The sequence below is a fragment of the Scomber japonicus genome, chromosome 21, assembly GCF_027409825.1.
Source record: "Scomber japonicus isolate fScoJap1 chromosome 21, fScoJap1.pri, whole genome shotgun sequence".
In the NCBI taxonomy this organism is placed as follows: domain Eukaryota; kingdom Metazoa; phylum Chordata; class Actinopteri; order Scombriformes; family Scombridae; genus Scomber; species Scomber japonicus.
The window spans coordinates 27,043,911-27,068,703 of record NC_070598.1 but is presented as its reverse complement, the minus strand read 5'-3'; the positions used below and the strand labels follow the sequence as shown (position 1 = coordinate 27,068,703).

Genomic DNA, 24,793 nt, shown 5'->3' with positions numbered 1-24,793 from the left:
TAGCGTTAACATTAGCCATGAGCGTTTGCTTGAGTGATGGGCTAGCTAAACTTTGCGCTGCTGCTGCCTTGGTCGACTTCTTCTGAGTTTTACTCGCCATAACACACACAAGTGGTTCTACAATATATGCGCAGAAGGGTTATACCATCAAAAAGTTACAATGTCGTGTCCTACTCAAAATAATAAGTTCAAATATACGGAGCGTGTTAGACTTGCGGCTACTCCATGTCGGGTGCAAACCGGAAAGCCTACTGAGTCTTACTTTTAAAGAAAATTTGAATTACTCGATCTGACATCAACCCTTGATTAAAGCAATATTTGGATCCTACTTTCATCGATGGAGGGTCTCAGCTGTCCGTCCTTCAGAACCACGTGTACAGACAGACGTTTGTCTGCCCAAAAAGTTCTCTCAGGTTGATGAAAGATGGAGGAGAAGTCCAATTTAACTAGCTCACTGTTTAATAACTTTCTAGAGAGATCTCAGCATTGGCCACACGTCAAAATCATCAAAAATGTCAAAAACAGGCTGAATGCAAGACTTAATGACGTGTTTACATAAAGGGCCTTTTCTCTGTACGTTGCTGGTGAAAGTTACAATATTACAAAACTTAAGAAAACTTAGATAAAGAATAAGATAAGGTGACTAAGTTAAGAATGTGTGAGGTGAAGAAAAGAAAAGGTGGACAAAGCAAAACCTGAAACAACGCAAAGCCCGTTCAGGTTAGCAAAGCCGGTTTCAGATGGGTGCAGCTGGTTTTTGTCCCTGGGGAGGGCTTGTGTGTCAGCCAATCAGATTCATCACAACTACTCTGAGGATCTAGTTTCCAGCTTTTTACCATGAAACTTTTCATCATCATCATTCATTCAGTATTTAATCCTGATTATAAAATGCATACTATAATCTATTTACATAGAACACAGGATGTATTATTCTGGCATTGATACGACATCAGCTTGATTCATCAAGCTGCCATTCATTAAAACCTTAAAAGGATTAATATGACCAAGCATAACACATTGTTATTCTACTTATTCCATGATAGATAATTGATTATCACCATAATGTAAGCATAACATCACTGTAACACTTTCTCACATTAAATAAACATTTTCATACCAAAATTTGTTTTTATGAAAGGAGAAAGTATAATCACAGTTCTTCAAAGACACATTTATCTATGATCGCTGTAATAGCTGTTTCAGTGGAGGTTTCTTTAGGTAATTGATAATGATATAAGTAATTGGTATTGTTTAAACCATACTTTTTACTAAGATGTTCTTGTTTAAGTTTTTAACACTAATTTTCTCACTTTCATGCTCTGTGTGGTTTCAGGAGACAGTCAGGAATGTGTCTTTGAATTTATGACGGTCAATCCGATGGTAGAATGGGGGAGTGAAGTCTCTCTGATAAATTATGATTCCCAAATATATAATAAAATCTGTCTTTCGTTACTTTTATGTAGTTCTTGTCACTCTTGGTTGCTCCATGGAATGTTAATGGATCTTTGTTTGTCCAAGAGAGAGACCCTGTCAGTCTCTATATTAAACCTGGCCCAATTTACTCATCTGAGGGTCAAAGGTGGTCAATATATTACATACCTGTGTTTAAAGATCCCCACTCAGTTGGATAGAATCTTCTCACTCAGTTATGAAGCATTTTTTAATAAGGTGGAGAAGGACCGATAGATAGATGCAGCTACCTATTTCACTAATAGGACGTGTGAACTGTATAAAGATGAATGCGCTGCCTCGATTTCTATATTGGTTCCAAACCCTTCCCATATCGATTCCAAAAAGTTTTTTAAGAAATTAAAAAGCGTGATAACTAGATTCATATTGTTCTGGCAGTATTTTTTATCAAGAAGCACAAAGTCATTCGTTGTCTTTCTCTAGTTTATTCAGTCTTGCTGTCTCAACTGTGAGATGGCACGAGTGAGCCCAGAGCAGAGGGAATTGTCAGATTATACACAATACATTATCTTGTGAAAGGATGACCTTGTTCTTTCATCAGAACAATGTAAGCACAATTGTCACTTCATAATGTGTGTACAATCAGGACAATGGTTAGTCAGTAGATTATAACATACATGATGTTCACGCAATGTTCAATGATGTTCACTCAATCAGCATTTCATGTAACATAAGTGATGTGATCAGCAGATTATGACACACACATACACCTAATCATATGACATAGTTGCTCATTTGTGTCAGAGAAGATGAATAATAAGAATTCCCATTACAGAACCCAGAATAAAAATCAAAACCCTATATAACGCTCCTCAATATAGTGGCCTGAAGCTCCCCAATTTTAAATATATCTACTGGGCTGCCCAGTTAAGCCTGTTCTGACAGACAGAGATGAACAACCCTCCTGCTTGGAGGCAAATATAACAGTTCCACACAGCAGATGTGCTGCTAGCCAGCATCCCTCATACATCCAAATTATGGTCAATAATAGGACAATCGCGTGTGAAAAGTGCAAACCCACTACATAGAAACACCCCCTTCCATGATAATCCTGCTTTGCCATCTGTACTAAGGGATGGGCTCTCAAAAATGTGGTTTAATAAGGGAATAAAAACTTTATGAAAATAACGTACTCAGATCTTTCGAACAGTTACGATCTCGTGCTGCACATTTCTTTAAGTACCTACAGGCAAGGGCGCATTAATATCACTGGAGGCCCTTGGGCTACAGAACTTTATGAGCCCCTACCTCGCACCCTCGCTTCAGGACTTTATGAGCCCCCCCCATCTCTAAGTGGTTTACACACTATATTTTGCCTATAAAAACTCAATACAAGGTCATCTTTGGCTCTGTGCCATTTATTTGTACCATTGTATGTACCAATGTATGTACCATTAATTATGTGCATTTCACTTTTGCAAATGAGCCAACATATACTCACCCACACACACAATTACATCAGCACAATACTTCACTTAGGCTAATAATAACTGTTCCATAGGCTATGCAACAAATCAAACATATTGCAAGCAAATAACTGATTCATCTCTGTGCCATTTATTTATTTAATGTATGTAGGCCTAACTATTACGCTATGTGTCGTCTTGCCTGTCGCTTTGTGTGCCGTCTACTAAGCTGCGTGTTGGATATATATGGTGTGATTTTGTTACATTTTATTAAAATGAAAGATATGGCGGGGGTGGGGTGGGGTGGGGGGGGGGGGGGTCTGTAGCCCAGGTTAGCCCGTTCATTAATGCACCCCTGCCTACAGGTTAGCACACAACAGGGCGGCCATCCAAATCCTTTAGACTCTCCTTTAACTGACGAGATCTTTAAAAACATTGAACATCCAAAGGGTATTGTATCCTTAATCTATGGCAGAATATTAGAACTCTCAGCAAACAAAACCCTCAAATCCAGAGCTATGTGGGAGCAAGACCTTAATTTAACTTTTGAAGACTGTGATTGGGAAGAAATTTGTCTGGGAGCTCAAAATTTCTCTTATAATAGAGGCCACAAACTTTTACAGATAAATCTCATTCATAGAATTTATTTTACACCAGACAGACTCAAGATGAACAGTTCCATCTCAGAACTGTGTCTTAGATGTAAGATAGAAACGGGAAGCCTCATCCATATGTTTTGGACTTGAACGAAATTGGGACAATATTGGGGCTATATTTTGGATGCACTAAACAAAGAAGAGCTGAGATCCCTCACTCACCAAGATTGGTTTTGTTAGGAGACTCGTCGGCCCTACCTATTAACACAAGGAAAAATGTACGCTTTATCAAACAAGCTCTGATTGCTGGAAACAAATGCATAGCTATATTATGGAAGTGAGGACCCTTCTACTGTCTCTATGTGGCTGAAAGAAACTGCTTCATATATGGCCTCTGAAAAGATTATGTTTAAATTAAAAAAAACCCCATCTTTTTGATAAATGTTGGAGTGGCTTTAGAGGTACTTAGAAAACATCACACGGTTGGGTGGGCAAAGACCACTAATGGTGTAACAACAACTGGTATCAGATAACTTTTCCCAACATGATGTATTTGAGGAAAAGACTGTACTACTGCTACTGCTACTGCCTATGTACTGTTGTACTGTAGCCTATGTACTTTTTATTTTATTTTACTTTATTTCATTTATTTATTTATTATTTTAATTGTTTTGTTTTTATTTTGTTTGCTTTTTGTGGGAGAAGTGAATGATTAGCTGGGGAGGGATGGGGAGGGTGAAGACTGGCATGGGTTGGTTTGGGAGGGAGGGCTTTGACAATCTCTGTATTTTCCCTGTCACAAATATTGCCTAATATCTGGAAAAAGTCAATAAAGATATTTAAAAAAACAAAAAAAAACTTCTACTAACCTTTAAGAATACATTAACAGGAATCAAAAGGAGTACAGAGCCCCAGCTACAACCACACAATGTAATATGTGAAATCTGCTAATATATGATTGCATTAGTGTGACTATACATTTTATTTATTTGCTCGTTGATATTGATATCAGATGATATTGTATTTATTTTCTTTGAAAATACTTTCTTTGTTTTTAATATGAGCATTCTGCTATGGCATTTTTGTGACGGTAGTGGGCAGCGCAAGTCACTGTGGTATTCAAGCGCAAGGCTCTGTTGTTTCCCTCTTCAGCAAGGGCCAGATGTGCCTTTCTGTCTCATCATTCAACCCATTGTCATTCCCAGGTTGTCAAATACCAATGCTTTGTCATACCCCTCAGTGTCTGAAACAGATGCACAAAATAGCTTTCAACTTACTCCAATATTAGCCCGTCTGTATCTTTATTATCATGGCAGTTTGAATTTGAATTTGAATCTATACTATTGCAATGTCCATTCAAAACATGTCTGTTCACAACGGACCATTTGTTTGATGTGGGGTATGCATGTGTTTATACACCAAAATGAAAGAACATTCTCTATTATACACAGATGATATAAATAATAGACTAAGTAAACTAATAGTAAATATATTTTACCATTTTTCTCATTTCAAGTAAAATAAGTGCTGCATTTAAAAATAAAATAATGTGGATTGATCATATTGGGCTCTCAAATCAGTGGCCCATGAAGGAAAAAAAAAAAGCAGCTGTCCAGCAGCTGTATTGTTTTTGTGAATGAAATAGCTCGGGGCAGGTCAGTAAGGTAGGCTAACGCTGAGTGGCTGGTATGGGAGGAGGAAATGATAATATGTCCAATCACCTTGATAGCTGTCAGTCCTGAGGCCTGTACTACGAAGCTGGATTAACATACCCAGGATATCTCTCCGTTACCCAGGTAACGGAGAGATATCCTGGGTATGTTAATCCAGCTTCGTAGTACAGGCCTCAGGTCAGATAAGTGAGCCCAGGTTAGATAAGTGTTGATATGGAGCTTTGGCTGCTGTCCGCAGTGCTGAAAGACTGGTTTGCAGGATGAGTGTGTGGTCAGTCACCTGTAACGTTAGCCTACATGGTGACAATAACAGTTCTCTTGAGTGGCTGTGCCTGAGTGTGTCTAAGTGTGTGTGTGTGTGCGTGGGGGCACAAAAAAAAAATATATATATTATTATGATGTTGCTGCTGTCTCAAAATGTTTCTGTTTTCTGTGCCCTCTGTTTGGATTTGAGTGGGTATGTTTGCTCCAAAAATTTGCACTTTGTCTGTAGTGGCACTTCACAAGGAATTATAGTCCCATAAATCCAAAGGAGAGCAGACCACAATTTGCACTTGTAAAATGTGTAATTCACAACTCTTGAAAACGCATCTCAGAGTTTGCACTTGCAACTTCTGATCCACAAAACTGCAAACATTTGCAAGCGTGTTTCACAACTTGTGAAAGCGAATCTCAAGATTTGCACTTGTAACTTCTGATCCACAAAATTGCAAAAAAACATTTACAAGTGTAATTCACAACTTGTGAAAGCGCATCTCCGAGTTTGCACTTGTAACTTCTGATCTGCAAACTTGCATCCAATGATTTGCATTTGATTTGTCATCCTTCTCACATGATTTTTGGCACGATTCTACTTGGATGAATCATACTATATATAAGAAGGGATGAATGTGCCAAAAATATTTGCATTCAAAAGGAGTGCCTGTTCTACATGTATCCAGTAGGGAGCAGTGTGCTTATTGATGTTTTCCCCAACCCATATTAAATTAAACCACGCCAACTTCTGGGTGACCTTTAACGTCACCAACCAATGTTCACAGTGGGACTGCCAATAAGTCATTTTATTAAGATTTTATATTTTTTCAGGCAAGAAAGTCACTATGTAGATTCCCAATATGTGGTCAGTTTATCAAAATAACATCTGTTGGTGAATCTGCTGCGCCGTTTTTGGACAGCCGGTCATCTCAGCTGTTAGCCTCTCAGCTGACTCTGAGATGATGAGCGGTTATCTGAGGGAGAACATGATCAAATGAACTGACATGTGCAGCTTCTCTGATTTACTCCTAGCTCAAATATGTGTCCAGAAGGTTTACTTCATTAATTCGATATTCTTTTATATTATTATTCTATTTTTATTTCCTAATTGTTTTCCTCTTCATAACACACCTTTTTATGTCAGGTTTTATTTCATCATTCATCATTCATTCATTTTTTTAGTTGTTTTATTATTTTTATTTTCTTATCTTTGTTTTCCTTTAATTAATTTATTAATTTATTATCTTTTATTTTATTTGGGTATTCTCAATTTTTATATTTTTTTCCTGCCTTTGGTGTTTCCTCATTGTAGATTCATGAGTTATGATAGCGTTTCCTCAGTTCCTGTTTTTATAGAGTCATTATTTATTTTCTTGTTTTGTTTTGTACCATGTAAAGCATGTTGTGTTACTTTACTATGTATGAGAAGTGCTGTACAAATGAAGACTGATTGATGTAGCAGGCTGCTATCAGGCTCAATATGTCTGCTCAGGCCTATTACTTCAACACCATGCTTCATGTTTCTTCCTTCCTGTGGTCAATTAGAACATGCTTATTTGTCTTCCTCTCCACAGCTACATTTTATGTCTTTAACAATTAGACATAAACTGTGTGATTTCAGATCAAAACCAACAAAGATGACATTAATGACATTCAGTCCCATGGAGGTGCAGTTCCCCCTGAAGTCAGCAACAAACTGAATCAGCTGGATACCAGGGTAGGATATTAAAAGCTAGCTCCAGGTCGACCAAATAAACTTGTGTGTTAACTCTTCACTTTTAATTTGTTTAAATGTAATTTTCTTAGTGTTGTGAATGCACTATACATAGCCAATGCCATAAAATATGTTTTCCATGTTTTCAGGTGTCAACACTTGAGAATAAAGTAACTGAACTGGAATTGGTAAGATATTTGGAAACTCTGTAATGGCATGACATGGTTTCATGCATAGGACATTTCTCTCATTAACTTTCCTTTCCTCTTTTCTCTTCTAGACAGTTCAGAAGGTGTCTTGCAGCAGTAATCCCTGTCAGAATGGAGGAACATGTTTGAACCTACTGAACTCCTATCACTGTGTGTGTCCAAACAACTGGGCTGTGAGTTCCATATTTTTACTTTGCAGATACCAGTATGACTTAAAAACTCAAATACCTATCAAGTAAAGCCTACACAGTAGATGTCACGGAAGCTAAATTGAAGTAAGCCCCATACTACTACTCCTGTGCTTGAATACAATTAGCTTCAAGTTGATGTGTTTGATTAAATTCCTATCTAATAGACTAAAGTAGGTACCATGTAGGCACGATATCAACTAATAAACATTGTTAAGATGAAACTGTATACACGTTCCAATTTTGCACCCATGTAGATCCTAGATGGAATCCCAGCCAGCTGCATCTGGCTGTTTTTCAATACCTTTTTATATACAATACAATGATAAATATTTGCAGGTACTCAAAAATATTTATTTAAGAATACTTAGAAAAAGCGTGTGCGTGTTTTTTGTATTACTGTATTGTATTATTATTATTATATACTATATTGTATTATATGTTTTGTTTCAGGGTCCTAATTGTGCAACAGATGTGAATGAATGTCAGATGTATTCAGGGACATTTCAGGGTTGTCAGAATGGAGCAACCTGTGTCAACACCCCTGGATCATTCACGTAGGTGTTTAAGTTGCCCAAATAACAATGTGCTTCACTGTGCAGAGTGATGTATGTGTAGATTACATACAATATTTAGATTATTGATTTTAAGAATTTCAGTACTGTCATTCTATGCTTCCCAATGTGGGACTGTTTTAAAATGCTGGATTGTGCTTGGATACTGCTTTAGTGATACAAATTAGATTTTCATTTTCTGTTTAGTTTTGTAGAGTTCACATTATTTTTATACTGGCAAAATAAGTCATGTTAGTTGTTATATGCTACAACATTTTATTTTGTTTCAGCATTTTACCAAAGAACTTCAGTGTATACAAGTTACTTTATAGTTTCTAGCTATACAAATTCTATAATTAAAGAGAAATTTCAAGTAGGAGCTGAACAAAGAAAAAGAGTTCAAGGGAAATGGAAAGAAAAATGCCACAATGAAAATATGAGTACCAGATTATGTGTAACACCTGTTTTCAAAAGCCCCTTGATTCAACTTCACCCAAAATCCAAAATGCTAGATACATTGCTAATAATCTTTATCCAGTAAACTGAGTAATTAAGCAAAAACAACTGCTTAAATATACATGCTTTTAATGACCTTCCTCTTTGTGTGTAGGTGTAACTGTTCTCCAGAATGGTCTGGGACTCTCTGCACTGTGCGTTATGATGACTGCAGAAATGGAGGACAGGACCTGTGTGTACACGGCACATGTATTGATGCAGACAGGATTACACCAGGAGAGGTAACTAGTCTAATCAACACATTCAAAATATATATAGCAGAATCCACAGTATTACAGACAAACCATGCTATTAGATTGAATTAACACTGAAGGTAGATTTTACTATCTGTTCAGAGCAATCTAATGTTATTGATAACAAATAATTTCACATTACATTTTCCCAGCCTAAATATCAGTGTATTTGTGAGAGTGGCTGGGAGGCACCAGCTGGGAGCCCAGCCTGTGTGGCTGATGTTAATGAGTGCAACCAACCCAACAAACCTTGTTCTACCAATCCTGCGGTTCCTTGCTACAATACCCAGGGTTCTTTCTACTGTGGAGTTTGTCCATCTGGTAACTTTCAATATCACAACTCATACTAAGCATTATTTTAAATAAGTGTGGAATGGAAGAGATAAAGAGTGGTCTTGCTATGGACCTTGTCCAGATGATGGTATCTCTTACTGTGTAAGGATTGCAAGTGGCAAATATATTGTAACTTGTATTTGCATGCACACAACTGAGAAAAACAATACTGTAGTTGTCACAGTTTGTGTTTATATTTCCATGTGAATTTATCTTATTGTATACCCTGAATGAATGGAAACATGTTCTATGTCTACTATTTCCCAGGTTGGCAAGGCAATGGCTACAGCTGTCAGGATGTGGATGAGTGTTTGACCAATAATGGTGGCTGCTCCACTACCCCAGTGGTGCAGTGCCTGAACACCATGGGCTCTTTCCACTGTGGACCCTGCCCTCCAGGTATGGATTTAAAAGAATGAGTTATGAATGTATGAGTAACTGTTCTATGAACTCTGGATTACCATCACAGATGGCATGTAATATCTGGATATCCATGACACATATGTGAAGAAGCTCAAGACCATATACCCTTGAAAGTTGCTGGTCACCTATGTAACCTGATCAGGGAGCCTGACATCCAGAAGTCATCTCCCACAGAATCTTCTTGTCAAGACTACGAATGACAATGAAGTCTGGCTGTCACCCAGAATTCATAGAGACATAGTTGAATTCATAACTCTTGTTTGATTTCATTCCTCCTGAGTGTTAGAGGTATTGTTAGTATGAGTAATAATAGTCATGAAGGTCATGAACATCAACAATGTCACGAAGTCAAAGGTTCATAGGGTTCAATTCATTTAAAACAATCCAAGGTTTCTTTTCAGTACTTTGGCTAAACTGACAAAGAGCCACAATACTACTGATCCATGTATTCCTTTAACTCTCAGTAGTGATGACTTCATGAGTTTCTTTAATGATAACATTTTAACTATTAGGGACAAAATTAATCACCTCCTGCCCTCAATAAGCACTGATGTATCCTGTAACACAGGATACCTAGAAATCGCTGTTAAACCTGATACTTTTAGACTGTTTTTCTACTTTCTACTTACGTGTTTATTTGAGAATTTTCAGTCTGGATTTAGAGATTTAGATCCTTGAGAAAGCAGTTGCTAATCAGCTGTGTAACTTTCTACATAGTAACAGTTTATTTGAGAATTTTCAGTCTGGATTCAGAGCTCATCATAGCACAGAGACTGCACTAGTAAAAGTTACAAATGGCCTTTTAACCTCATCAGACTTCTCTCTGTCCTTGTTCTGTTAGATCTTAGTGCTGCCTTTGACACTATTGATCATCAAATCCTGTTGCAGAGACTTGAACATTTCATTGGCATTAAAGGAACAGCATTGAAATGGTTTAAATCATATTTATCTGATAGATTTCAGTTTGTAAATGTTAATGATAAATGTTCCATGCAAACAAAAGTTAGACATGGTGTTCCTCAAGGCTCAGTGCTTGGACCAATACTATTCTCCTTTATATATGCTTCCTTTAGGAAACATTATCCGGAATCACTCAATAAATTTTCATTGTTATGCAGATGATACTCAATGATATCTATCAATAACGCCAAATGAAATTAACCAATTAACTAAACTACAAACATGTATTAAGGACATAAAGGCCTGGATGACCTGTAACTTCCTGTTATTAAACTCAGAAAAAACTGAAGTTATTGTGCTTGGCTCTAAACACCTTAGAAATTCATTATCAAATGACATAACTACTCTGAATGGCATTACTCTGGCCTCCAGCACCACTGTAAGGAACCTAGGAGTTATATTTGATCAGGATCTGTCCTTTAATTCCCACATAAAACAAATCAACAGAGATCATATTACTCCCATCTTGGCTTCACTGCATTGGCTTCCCAAAAAAATTCAGAATAGAATTCAAAATCCTTCTCCTCACCTTCAAAGCTCTCAATGATCAGGCTCCATCATACTGTATCTTAAAGAGCTGATAGTACCGTATGTACCTACTAGAACACTGCGCTCCCAGCATGTAGGTCTACTTGTGGTTCCTAGTATCTCTAAAAGTAGAATAGGAGGCAGAGCCTTCAGCTATCAGGCTCCTCTCCTGTGGAACCACCTTCCAGATTTGGTCCGGGGGGCAGACACCCTACATTTAAGAGTAGGCTTAAAACTTTCCTTTTTGATAAAGCTTATCGATAGGGCTCTTAGCTTATGCTGCTATAGAGTTAGACTGCCGGGGGGCTCCCATGATGCACTGAGCGCCTCTCTCCTCCTCCCTCTCTCTCTCTATCCATTCATCTATATCCATTAACATTCATGTTCTATTAATTGCATTCAATAACCTAAACTTCTTCCCCGGAGTTGTCCGTGCTTTCTCGTCTCACAGGTAATCTGGGCCTGTAGGCGTCCGGATGACAGATTCCAGTCCCGGACCTTCTAGCTTCATTGTTGATTTTCATTGTGCTTCTCTCCTCTATCCTTCCTTTCTCTCCTCTCAACCCCAACCGGTCGAGGCAGATGGCCGCCCACTTCTGAGTCTGGTTCTGCCTGAGGTTTCTTCCTGTTAAAAGGGAGTTTTTTCTTGCCACTGTTGCTCATGTGGGAATGTTGGGTCTCTTTAAAGTTAAAACCTGAAGAGTTCGGTTTAGAACCTGCTCTATGTGTAAAGTGCCTTGAGATAACTTTGTTGTGATTTGGCGCTGTACAAATAAAGATTGATTGAGATTGATTGATTTATCCATCAAAAGATGAAAATTACAGTGGCCCCATCCTAATGAAATGCTGAAAAACTGCAGTTCCACTAACTTGCACAACACATTTCATATCCTCTAACTTTGCCACAGTAAAAACGTCCTGTCAGTTTCTCAGTGTAAACCATTTTAAGCAACAGTGGCAGCATAATATTTTGTGTTTTCCTCAGCAGAAGCAGTAACACATATGTTAAAAAAGGCTAGAAAGCAGGACCACAGTGTATGTACATGTAATCCCAGACTGACTCCACCGACAACTCTTATTTCTGCAGGTTATGAGGGAGATGGGAGAACATGTACCCAGGCCAATATCTGCACATCCAACAATGGAGGTTGTTACCCATTAGCTACTTGCACCTCCAGCCCAGGTAAAAACAAATATATACACGATTGTATGAATGTTTCTTACTGTATTGAACGTTGTCTCTCAACAGAACAATTTAACATATACATAGCAGCTCCCATCTTCACTTTATTCTGCATCATAACAGAAAGCAGAACTACAGTAGGTTAAAATGTGATGTATAAAGTCAGCATGTGATATAACTCTAAATCTGCATCACAGGTTGCTTTTATTAAAGTTTATATTCTCAAGTGCTCATATCTAATATCATCAACTGCAACTGTCCAGCAGCAGCTTGCTCTGAGCCTACATGTGATTATGGGTCACGTCAGGTCTTATAATAACAAGTCAGGTCCAAAAACATTTATACAAGTATCAATTCCCACCAGTTTTTTGGTATGCAAAAAGTCATAGACTCAAGGCCTCTTGTCAGGAGATAAACTATGTGCTCACATGTTTAAACATGGCTCTTTTTTTAGGTAATAGGATGGATAATAGAGAGCTAAAGTCATGACTTCACATCTGGTTTCCCCCTGTTAAATGTCAAACAATTAGCACAGGAAAAACTACAGTCCCCATGAAAAGAACTGTGAGTGCAGCAGTGGGGGTATTTGTCATTGCAACCTGGCTGTGTCCATATTCATAAACCTCCCCAGTGCTCTCTTCTAAACTCATTGGGCCAGATGCATGAAACACTGTTGTACACAGATTTGTTCTTAAATCATACATATGAGAGAGATAACAAGAACTGGACAGTTTCACCAGTTTTCTTGTATTTAGGATTTTCTCTTTGGTAAGAACAGCATTTACAAGTAGTGCAGTCCTGTTGTACCAGTCACATACAATCAACCTGCAGTTGTCCAAAGCTATAAAACGTGATTGCAGACGGAGACCTCAATGTGCCACCCAAATCGATCTGCAGTCAAGTAGACACAACATGATACCCTTTCAAAATAAAACTGCCGGTTAAAGGTGATGTGCGGAAGAGTTAGAAAATCATTGTTTTTCCAGTGGCTAGCGATAATTTTCTAATCTACTTAAGGAGTGCCAGCGATAGCATTTCACAGCACACTGTACTTGTGTGATTGAGTACATGACAATACAAATGTATTAGTAATACATGTGTATATAATGTACATTGTTATAAAGCCACTTTGTTGGTTGTTATTGTATTAATTAACCCAGTTTATTAATAAAATAAACAAGATAATGTTTGGTACCAAAATCAGCTTTCTAACATGGACATGAAACAATGTGTGTGTCAAGGCAAGTCAGCTTCACTTGTTCAGTCTTAACATTCTGTATATTTCCCTTGTTTTAAGGGTCAAAAATGACCTGTCTTCACTTAGCACCTAAAATAAAGCAGCTTACTTGAGTTTTAAACCCGAAATCTATTTAAATGAACTATCACTGATCACAAACTTTGTGAACCTTTGTCCCATCTTTACAGTGCAGAAATACTGCATTTAATTAGTGGACACCACTTGTTTTTACTACCACACATTAGTTATTACAACACAACATTATTACTGTAAGGTTCTGTATAGGTGTTCAGAAGATTTTCTAAGGAGTAGCACTTATAAAGCCTGAACTAAAGCCTCTCCTCCTCCTCACTCCTCTTTCACTTAATTTTGATTTAAAATCACAGTAATGTCTTCTGTGTTGTTCTCCTCACTAACCATACGCTCAGGATTCAACTCAAAAGTCAGAACAGAGACATGTTTATCTCTCTGTATAGTAAACAGATTAGGACTGAGGACCAATGCAACCGTTTGACTTTTACTATCCAGAATTCATTGTGATATAAACAACACGAGCGACCTGCAAATGGACCTCATTGAACCTCATGAAAAATTAAGACCAAGAGTGTTTTTATATCACATTTATATAGTTGATGACAACATTAATCTAATAAAGCCTACAAGTCTAAATAGTGAGGATACTTATAACAAGTCATTGCCGATGCCAACCATAGACATATAGGCTATACATAGACGCTGCGTTGACTGCTGCTGCCGATTGGAGCGACGTGACTACACAGTGGCTATCTTGGTCCAGGGCCACTTGCTCCTGCAGCGCATTATGTCTGTAGAGGAATGACGTGTTTGCACTATTAAAAAGTGATCATCCATCCCTCAATTGTAATAAAAATAAATACATAGATAGATAAATAAAATTGCTCAATTGTCAACATATATTCACGTGGGTTGTTGTTACAAACGTCAGACATGGGGGAGAGACAGACAAAGACATAAATAGTGTGACATTTTTAACAAATCAAACCGTTTGGAAATTGGTTGATATTTCAGTGAATAATTCTACTTTAAGATTGTGGAGAACCTCTTACCATGGTTATAAACGTTTGTTGCCACCCACATTGATGGGCCTCCCGATTACAGTCGGACATCTCCTTAAATTTGACTTCTTGAGATAAAGGGCTGGTTCCAGAAGGGGGCAGCATAGCGGATGCTGGCTGCCGCATAACAGCCAAGAAGAAGATGCTTAATGTGCAATTCATGATTTTCTAGAAAGAAGTGGGAATATTTAGACTGCAATCCAGTAGTACATATCCCACAGGTAACATGGAAATCCCGCTATTTTGAAAGTCCACCTACGAAGCGCTCAGATGCACACGGACAGTTCTCGGAGTTAAGGGAAGAGGAGATCACTAACGTGAGTTCACAGTCAGACAGCTGCAAAACGTCAAGACCTTCACAAACAAAGAAATTGTTTATTATCAATCTTATTTCTTTATTAGCGAAATTCCATATAACTGCCAGCAAATTTTCAAAACAGAAACCCAACCTATCTGTGTTCATTTCCGATTTAAAATCATATCTGGACACACTGAAACACTGCACAAACTGTAAAGCTTTGAAAACTAGAGCCTTATGTAATGAATTTGATTTGTGAATTATTGTAATAAAACATTTTTTCGATCCTTTTCTTCATTTATTTAGGATTTTTGCATTTAGAATTTGTCATTGTTTTTCCTTTTGTTGTTTGCTGTTACACTGCCTCGAGCATTCCTTGTACTTTAACTTGTACAAACCTTTATGTAAATAAAGTTTTTGGAAAAAAGAAAAGAAAAAGACCTTCACAAACACAGCAAACAGCATTTGCCCACTTCAGTGTCAGGCATTATTTCAATCATTTCAGCTTCAGCAAATCAAACCATTCCTTATAATACCTCAAAGACTAAAACTAAACTAAAACTAGTCAATTCCTCAATATAAAAACAAAACTAAAACTATTTAGTCTCTTGTTAAACTAACTTTAACTGAGGAATCCAGTACTACGTTGAGTGAGTGCTAGTTTAGGTTTGTTTAACTTTGATTCTAAGATGCTGTGACAGGAAAATGCAGTCCACTGAAAAACCAAATAAAAATAAAAACTAACCAAAAGTTTCAAAACTATCTATTATCTCTCGTACGCATGATTTAAGAACAAATCTGTGCATAGGAGAGTTTCTAAGGGCGTTTTCACACCAACAGCATTTAGTGCGTTTCTATTGAACCGTAGTTCGTTTGGCCCCATCTTTCAGTCATTTGGTTCAGTTAGAATGCAACAATGGCACTCAGGTCTGGGTCAGACCCATCTCTGACCAAGTAATTGTTGTACAGTAACTCTCAATAAAAGGGCTGATGAACTTCTTACAATGTCCAAAATAACAAACACTTCTGTTCTTTTGTGTTCTTTCCCTTGTGTACATATAAGTCTTTTTTGTTATTTATCCACATGTAATATACAGCATAGCATATCCAAAACTTTGTTGTTTTTTTTTACAAGTGCAATACATGGATGAGATGTGTAATATGGGATATGATCCTGTGTTTTCTTACTCAAACCAAACCCACCAGGCTCCAACCTTCCTGTATGTACCTGCCCTCCAGGCTACATAGGCAATGGTTATGGCCCAACTGGTTGCTCACAAACCAGCACCATCTGTCAGACCAACAACCCCTGTGTCAATGGACAGTGTGTGGTAAGTTTATGAGCCTGTGTGTATGTATGCTGGCCTAGACATGAAGGGATGCTGAATGGCAATAATGACAAAGATTACTAAATGTTGCCTCAAACTTGATCTGCAGTCACAATTTAAAGGGTGCTCCTGATAACATTCTATAATTTTTTATAGTCAACAAATTACATGAAAAAATAAAACTGATCTACCAATGAGTATTGTGTATGAACCCAAAGTCTGATATATCTTATTCTTATGTGCCATAGACCTTGCTATTGTCCAAAAAACTTGAGTTGCATCACAGACACTGTAGTTTATTTTGACTTATGGCACTATTTCTTTCTACTTGAATAATATTTGCTAAAACTACATTCCCCAGCTGTTTAAGGAATTGACTGTGTTTTATTAGAAAATGAAACAAAATGGTTTGTTTTTTTAAAGCTATCCCAGATAGCAAAATTCTTTTGGCCCATATCTGGCCCACACCTGACATGTTCATCCGGCCCACATACAGCATGGAATGATGGCACTCGGGCGGTCCGCTCATGTTTGCCAAAAGTGGGCCATAACCAAGCCATCACAATGCCAGATGTCAACCAAAAACACACCAAATAAACCAGTTCGGCCAAGACTGGCCCAAATATGTTTCAACAAAGGTGGGCCAAGTATGTTTCCTTATATGTGGGCCTCTTTAGGCTCACATCCGGATTAGTCATTGCCATACTTGCCATATTTCGGCCAAAGATGGGCCATATTCGTTTTGTGATATTTGACCCAAATGTAGCATTTACTACATGGGCCAGTTTAGGTTCACGTCTGTTTTGTCCGGGCCAGAAGAATGCCTACAGTGCCAGATCATTGCCTCAAGTGGCCCACATTCGCATGCTATCTGGGATAGAGGTAACTCTGGCCTTATCCTTTAAATGTCACACAGCATACATATTGACATCCACCTGTAATCATATTTACAGTATGTACAGTCAGTAGACATTAAATACAGACGTTCATTTCTGCCGTATTACATCTTTCCATTAGTGTGGTTGTAGTCTGATTCAATCTTTGAATGCTTCATAAATCCTGCTTTATTTTTATGTTAATGATATTATCAAGAAAAGAAAATAACAATTGCATGACTGAAATGCAGATTAAATGATTAGTGCACCACTGCTCTTACAGGCAACCACCACAGCTCCTGGCTACAACTGTAATTGCAACTCTGGCTGGGAAGGAGTGAACTGTGACCAGAATATCAATGAATGCTTGAGCAACCCCTGTCAGAATGGAGGAACTTGTACTGATGGCATTAATGGATTCACATGCACTTGCACTGCACAGTGGACTGGCCCACTCTGCCAGACTTCACAGCAAGGTATTGTTACAAGAAGATATGCAGGAGTAAGACGGATGGGCTGAGAAGGGCTAATGAAACTACAAAAAAAGATGAAGAGAGTAGAAGAATGTGACACAGGGAGGAAGAAGTTGAGACATAGGCTTCATAACTGACATAAAGGACATTATTGTGTTGTTTTATATTTTATCAGTATATTCTATTGATACCATTATATGATCTATTCTTATAACAATAATAATAATGATAATAATGATTAAGTTAAGATAAGTTAAATTTATATATCGCCTTTCACAAACCGGAGGACGCTTTACAGAAAATAAAAAAATCAAACAGATCAAAACAAGACTACTAATAAATCTTATGATTATATAATTGGATTTGGACTTCCACTGAGAAGTTTATGTGTGCTGAATATGAAAAACACCTTCACACTGACATGACAGTCGTAAATTTTGAAGGAATGATGTATTATTTTGTAGTTTCAATCTCTATTTTAAAAGAATAAAGTCTGGCTCCCATGCTTCAGGCAATATGCACCTCCTTTAATACTAGCATGTGTGTTCCACATGCTAACTGCTTACACAACAGACATACTATAAGCTTTTCCTCGGCCCATGTTGAGGAATCCAGTACTACATTAGAGTACTAGTTTAGGTTAGTTTAACTTTGATTCTAAGATGCTGTGACGAAAAGAAGAAGTAATCTTGATATAGAAAAATGCAGTACACTTACTGAAATATTGTAACTGAATAAAGATAGGATAAGTAGGAAAGGGACTTCATGTGTTCACAAATACATTTTTTCCAGTTCACTGACATACCAAAGGTCACTGATGTGTGTACATGTGTTCCAGAGTGTGGAGGTTATCTGACTGGTCCTGCAGGTTCCTTCAGTTATCCCAATACTCCAGGTCATGATGAATATGATCACCAGGTCAGCTGTGCCTGGGTCATCCGCACTGATCCAAACAAGGTACGTTTTAGTCTCTCTGAACAGTCAGGTCGCATTTAATGTGACTTTGATGTTATACTGGAGCAACACACAGCAACACACAGCTAATGTTCCGCATAAAGACATCATTAAAGTATTTTCTTTCTCCTCTTCCTCCTTTTTAACATCACCCGCCACACACTGTTTTTAATATTAGACCATAAATGAGACTACCAGTAACTTCATCAGCAGTTGCTGTTGCCATGTTCGCTTCCGTAAAGACCATTCTGCGCGTGACGTCATTAATGATCAACTGAGCTTGCGGGTCACTTCAGGAGACACATTTTAGACACATTTAAAACTGTAATATGAACAGCCAAACAAAAAATTGGATTTGAGCAATAAATCGGAATTGAGCATTAAGGCCTGCAGTGTGAACGTAGCCTAACAGTCACTCACACATTCATACACCTTTGGCACAGCCATCCGAAGCAATCTGGGGCTAAGTATCTTGACCAGGCAAGGACACATCAACATGTGGACTGGAGGAGCAGGGAATGGAACCACCGATCTGCTCTACCTCCTGAGCTACAACTGCCCCAATATACTTGTCTCAGTCATTTAATTCTGGAAAGGTAATGTCCAGGTGGTTTATTTGAGCTTCTCAGCTAACAAAAGACCCTTTTGTGGAGGTTATCTAAACCTCCCCCAGTGTTTCTGTTTTTATGCATGAATAATGATAGGCATTTGTGGGATCAAATTACTTTTTCCAGAAACACAGCACTGGAAGATTTCGTATTATATATGATGACCAGTTGAACATTGTGTCAAATAATTCCAATAAAATAAAATAAAGTTGTATTAATATAGCGCCAAATCACAACAGAGGTTATCTCAAGGCACTTCTCATGTCTGGACTGTACTCTTTATTTTGATTTAATCCAACATTCCTCCAAGAGCAGTACTTAGCAGCAAGGAAGCAGCAAGAACTCCCCTTTAACAGGAAGAATCCTCAAGCAGAACCAGGCAACTTGCATTGAGAGAAGGATGCAGTGAGAGGTGTTTTAAAAGGTATTTGTTATTGATTAGAACATAAATGATATTCAAAATAATGTCTAAAAAGTCAACTAAGATTTGTTTAGTGGATGCATGTCTAGGCGTGTCCCTTATTCTGTTAATTGATTAAGGTCCAGTCTATATAACGACCTCAACCCATGAACTGTTTCTGTTTGTCACTGTGTGTCCCTTCATTGAGGAGTTTGAACATGACAGAGCTGTCATAGTACACAGGGCACTGCAAGAGCACACCTTCACAGACAGATCAGACCCATTCAATCGATCAGCAATTTCCTACCAGCCTTTCTCTTGGATTTTATTTATTATTTTTTGTGATCATATGTTTAAATTCTTCATATGTGTCCAGCAGAAGTGTGTGCTGGAGACTGCTGCTGCTGTGTTGCTCTTTTGTGGTGGATTCTGCCATTGTGAATCTGTTTGATCTGTGTTTCGACGTCATGAGCTGTGTGCACACGCAATTAGTCTGAATACTTGAGCCTGTCTTGAATTAGTTTGGCCTGATCTCATCTGTTAGGCTCATCACAACGTTGCGTGAAATCAACAGTGAACAGATTCAACTGCTCCGATGCTAACCTTTCAGTCTCTGATGCTAACATTACTGACTGTACTGACAAACTATAGCTACTACATATGAAAAGCATCAGTGACTGACTTAATGTGATATTAATTATACTGAAAAGGGGAAATGATGGGGTCATTGTTTATTAAAGCTACTCTTACCTTTTTTGCATTTCACACAGCACTTGAACAGAACTTGAACAGCAACAACCCCTCCTCCCCCCTATGTCCCACCCCCGCATTCCCCCTCCACGAACGTGCACTACAATAAAATGTTCTGATATAGGAGCGGGTGGAGGTGGAAGCCGTGATCCGCTTTTGTCTGTTATTGTCAGTCGCTATCGTCTGTTCTCTGATCTTTGATCTCCCTGTATCATGGATGTGTTATAATGCCGTGAACCCACAACAGACTTCTGCGCGATTACGTAATCGCGGAAAGGGAAAACAGGCAGGTCGCTCAGCCAATCATATCATTCGGACCGAATGATGATTGGTCAGTTTTCACAGAATATTATGAGAATGGAATAATGATGAGTTTCTATGCCTGATGGATATCTCTAACATTTTAGAGTGCTATTACCTTCTTAATAGCATTTTAACCTAACAAAAAAAATGTGTAAACATGTAACAAAGGTAAGGGTAGCTTTAATTTTTCAGGACGTATTCCACAAACTTGTTGGTAACGTACTGTGGAGACACCGTTGGACTTTGAACTACCGTGAGCTCTGATGCTAACTCCACCTCTCATGCCAAAGGCCAGTATTGTGAACTATGCAGTCAAAGCGCGCTCTGCTGGACAAACTAACCAACGACACTGTGTCTAAATCAACCCAATCATCAATTTCTGCATTATAATTTCGGCGCATATCAGAAAACATGTACGCCGATACTGATCGGCGATATGAATATATTTCAAATGGAACAGAATGACAAATTTATGATAAATTCTATGTTTTCTCTTCTTTAGATCCTGCGCATTACTTTCCCTTTCTTTCACCTGGAGAGCAGCACCAACTGCAACTATGACTTCCTTCAGATTCATGATGGGGACAGCGCCTCTGCCTACATGATTGGAAAATACTGTGGCCAAAATAACCCACAGGAACTCCACAGCTCCCACAATTCTCTGTATTTCTGGTTTCGCTCTGACCATTCCATCAGCGGCGATGGTTTCACAGTTGTTTGGCAGTCTCAGGATCCAGGTAAGGGCATTTAATCTATTTCGGCTTGGTGAGGGAGAGATCATTGGCTCCTCCAGTGTGCATGTCGAAGTGTCCTTGGGCAAGATACTTAACCCCAAATTGCTCCTGATGGCTGTGCAAGCAATGTATTAATGTTAGTTTCCCCCTGATGAGTAGGTTGGCACCCAGTATGGCAGCCCCTGCCATCAGTGGGTGAATGTGACTTGTAGTGTAAAAGCACTTTGAGTCGTCAGAAAAGCACCACATAAGTGCAGTCCATTTACATATTCATTCCTTGGATGTTATTTTTATAACAATCAAATCTAATTAAAACTTTTAAAGATACAATAAAAATATTAAATATAAAAAACTAGATTACATTTTGAATTCTACTTTATAATATCATCTATGGTACAATTGTGGTATGTAACTGCAGCTGTATTTGTGATGACGAGTAAAATCGCCACCCATGGTGATTACTGGATCATCCGTGCTTCCATAAAAGAGAATTCAAATTAAAACGTTCAGAAAGAGTTATTCTCTGTTCTGGGTAGCATATTTGAGCTGCTGTATTCATATTCGAAACATTTTATGACAAAATATCCTCTATTGTAAACTCTTCACAGGATTCAAATTGTCAGTGCATCATGAAACTGGTCTATAACAAGCCCAACAATAATGTATGATTATGTATTTTCTCTGATTCCACCCTGCATCCAAGTACACTAGGGTGTGCATAGGCTTCAATCTGCACCAGTCTGCTGGATTCACAAAAATGGGGCCTGAAGATTTACTGAGACTAACAATCACTGCTAATATAGCACCTAATGTGAGCTTTTTGTTTAGCTTGACAACAGGCCCATAAAACTTGACGTGGATAGCTACTGTCTTAGGACAAACCATATTTTACAACTCTTTGTGACACAGGACTGCAGTCCACTATGGCTATCTATATTTTTATTTATTTGTAAAGGGACAATGTACAATATTAAACATAAATATTGCCATTTGATGTATTGTACCAGAAGTAGCTTACGCTAATTTACATCTGCAGTTCTTTGGCAGGTCACAAGTAAAACATAACATAATTACACAGAGTAAGAACATTACTCACACACTCATGCACACACACACACACACACACACACACACACACACACACACAAGCACACAAACACATGCCCTCTTGGACCAGATCTAGGGATCTCATATATGAGAAGAACAGAATCAAAAAAGTCTCCACAGACTGATCTGAGCCTGTGGTTTGTGTTTGTTAACAAGATATTATCTCTGGCTATGAGATATTAAGTTGACTTAACAGTATGTGGATTCTACTTTATTCAGCAGGGTCCTGCCTTAGAGTTAATGCTAACAGCAGCTATCTGAAGACATCAGAATAATGCCAATCCAAAAATAACACTGTAGATAAAGTAATGAGATCAGTTTCTGCTCTGTGTTCAAAGTGATCATTAAAGTTGAGGTGCGTGACCGAGTTGAAATAGCAGGTGACAGTCCATGTGTGGAGTATGGGATAGCATTTACTTTTTTAGAATATACACAATGATAAAGCTCTTGCTAGTGATGCAGCTTTTATATTATCCATGCTCATTTGTTTTGCACATGTAGGCCTAAATAATATAAAATATAGTCATGTTTTAGACTTTGCATTTGCCAAAGAAAAACTCTGTGGTCAGTGTTGACATTTCAGCCTGTTAATGTTCAGAGAAACAACAGTGTTGCTCACTTGTTGAATGTAGAAATTTAGGTTCCCATTATACATTGAAAAGAGCTTCATGTAGTAAATTGCATTGAATCAAATCAAATAAAATACGTGGTCATCTCCAGCCCTATTGACTTTCTTTTTAAATTGTGCTCTGAATGGTTCCAAAACATGAGTGACCAACACACAATTGCCTGTGTAGACACTCAAGTGGAGCACTTGATACTGCTCAGCTAAACATGTTGCTCACTCCATGCTTTAATCAGCTAAGCGATAAAAATGTCTACAGCTTTTACGGTTTAGAGTAAAAATGGTAAACATTTGTTGATTTTCAGTTTCTCCGGTGTTAGAATTTGATGTTTTCCATACATATGTTGAATTTTTTGGGATCATTGGTCTTTGGTCCAGAGTATTGTAAAAGTATTACGTTGGATTCTGTTCTAACAAATTAATCTTTAATACTTCGTTGTTCAAAAGATGTTGGAGTCCAAAAAGATTCAATCAGAAATCACCAAGAGTCATTCAGCTGAGTGAAGTTCGTTTTATTGTTGACAACAGAACCCGGGACCATAACACACAGACAACGTCTATGCATGATACAAATGTTACAATACAATGTTCAGGGCCTCTATTTATGCCATTATTATTGCTGTCTACTGTGTGAAAGTGTGAACTCTCCTACAGTACATTTTCAACCAATCAGCTTTCTTTCAAAACAACATTTTGGCACCGATCAATACGATGCCCACTTCTCCACATTTGGAAACTGCTCCATTTTTGGTTTTGCAGGGACCTCTTGTCGGGCACGAATTTTCGCTCAAATATACTGGGTTCAATGGGATATGGTATCAGAAAAAGCCACTTTGTGACAGACCATGATATTAATATTGCATATCCAAAACATACTGACCAAGGCCATTTATAACAAATGGTGTTATGGGATACCAGGTTGACCCCAGAATGCAATAGTGAGATCAATCAATTAAGTCTTTCACAGGTTTTTTTCTATTACTGTGCTAGGATATTGCTAAATGTATACTCGTGATGGTTGTGTTTATGATTACTTCTGTGTACTTGATCTAAGAATAACTTCTTAATGTCTATAGGACAACAACACAAAGTGTTGTCCATAAAGACATACTGCAAAGTAAAAACAATAATAATAATTCCTGGCTCTACATTATAAGGCTATAAGAAAATTGTATCAAATTGATTTGTTTTTTAATTTGCTGAGGTTCAGTTTTTTTTTCATGAATTTTGTTAAAAAACATCACAGTTTTTGCACATATTCCAGCCTGCTAACTTGCTTATTTAACAAGTTTCCAGTGCTGAATAACATTAACACATACACCTTAGGGTGGGGGAAAAGTATCACTTCATCTAAGTATATCTGATATAGAATTATCCAGTTTAAGATACTATGTAGGGCCTATATGACCCCTACCCGTTTATCTAAAATGAAAGGTGAACTGCCCTCCACAGTTGTGCCAGCATTGGTCTCTGACTCACCTTCTATGGGACTGTCCTGCAATCAGAACATTCTGGTCAGGAATAGTGAAGGTTCTAACAGATATGATAGAGGTCCAAATACCTGTTTGTCCAAATACATGTATCCTAGGACAAAGACCAGAGAATAAAAAATGTAATTCTGTACATTATCTAATGAACCTGGGCTTCCTCTCTGCAAAAAGAATAATCCTTATGAACTGGAAGGCACATGAGCACACAAGTAACCGACTCTTGGACATTGATATGGGCTTGCAAGGGCACTGGGACATTGCACGAGCCTTCTAGTC

At 38.0% G+C, this 24,793-nt stretch overlaps 1 protein-coding gene across 1 annotated transcript in view; it reads left to right on the top strand.

Moving 5' to 3' along the window:
- cubn (cubilin (intrinsic factor-cobalamin receptor)) overlaps positions 1–24,793 on the top strand; it is a 148,828-nt gene that overhangs the window by 10,771 nt on the left and 113,264 nt on the right. The window contains exons 3-14 of the mRNA XM_053342033.1: positions 7,022–7,117; positions 7,264–7,302; positions 7,395–7,496; positions 7,965–8,068; positions 8,676–8,802; positions 8,967–9,135; positions 9,415–9,546; positions 12,146–12,241; positions 16,077–16,201; positions 17,357–17,549; positions 18,385–18,503; positions 21,064–21,298. Of these exons, the coding sequence (XP_053198008.1) occupies positions 7,022–7,117; positions 7,264–7,302; positions 7,395–7,496; positions 7,965–8,068; positions 8,676–8,802; positions 8,967–9,135; positions 9,415–9,546; positions 12,146–12,241; positions 16,077–16,201; positions 17,357–17,549; positions 18,385–18,503; positions 21,064–21,298 (1,537 nt within the window). The remainder of the gene's footprint in view (positions 1–7,021; positions 7,118–7,263; positions 7,303–7,394; positions 7,497–7,964; positions 8,069–8,675; positions 8,803–8,966; positions 9,136–9,414; positions 9,547–12,145; positions 12,242–16,076; positions 16,202–17,356; positions 17,550–18,384; positions 18,504–21,063; positions 21,299–24,793) is intronic.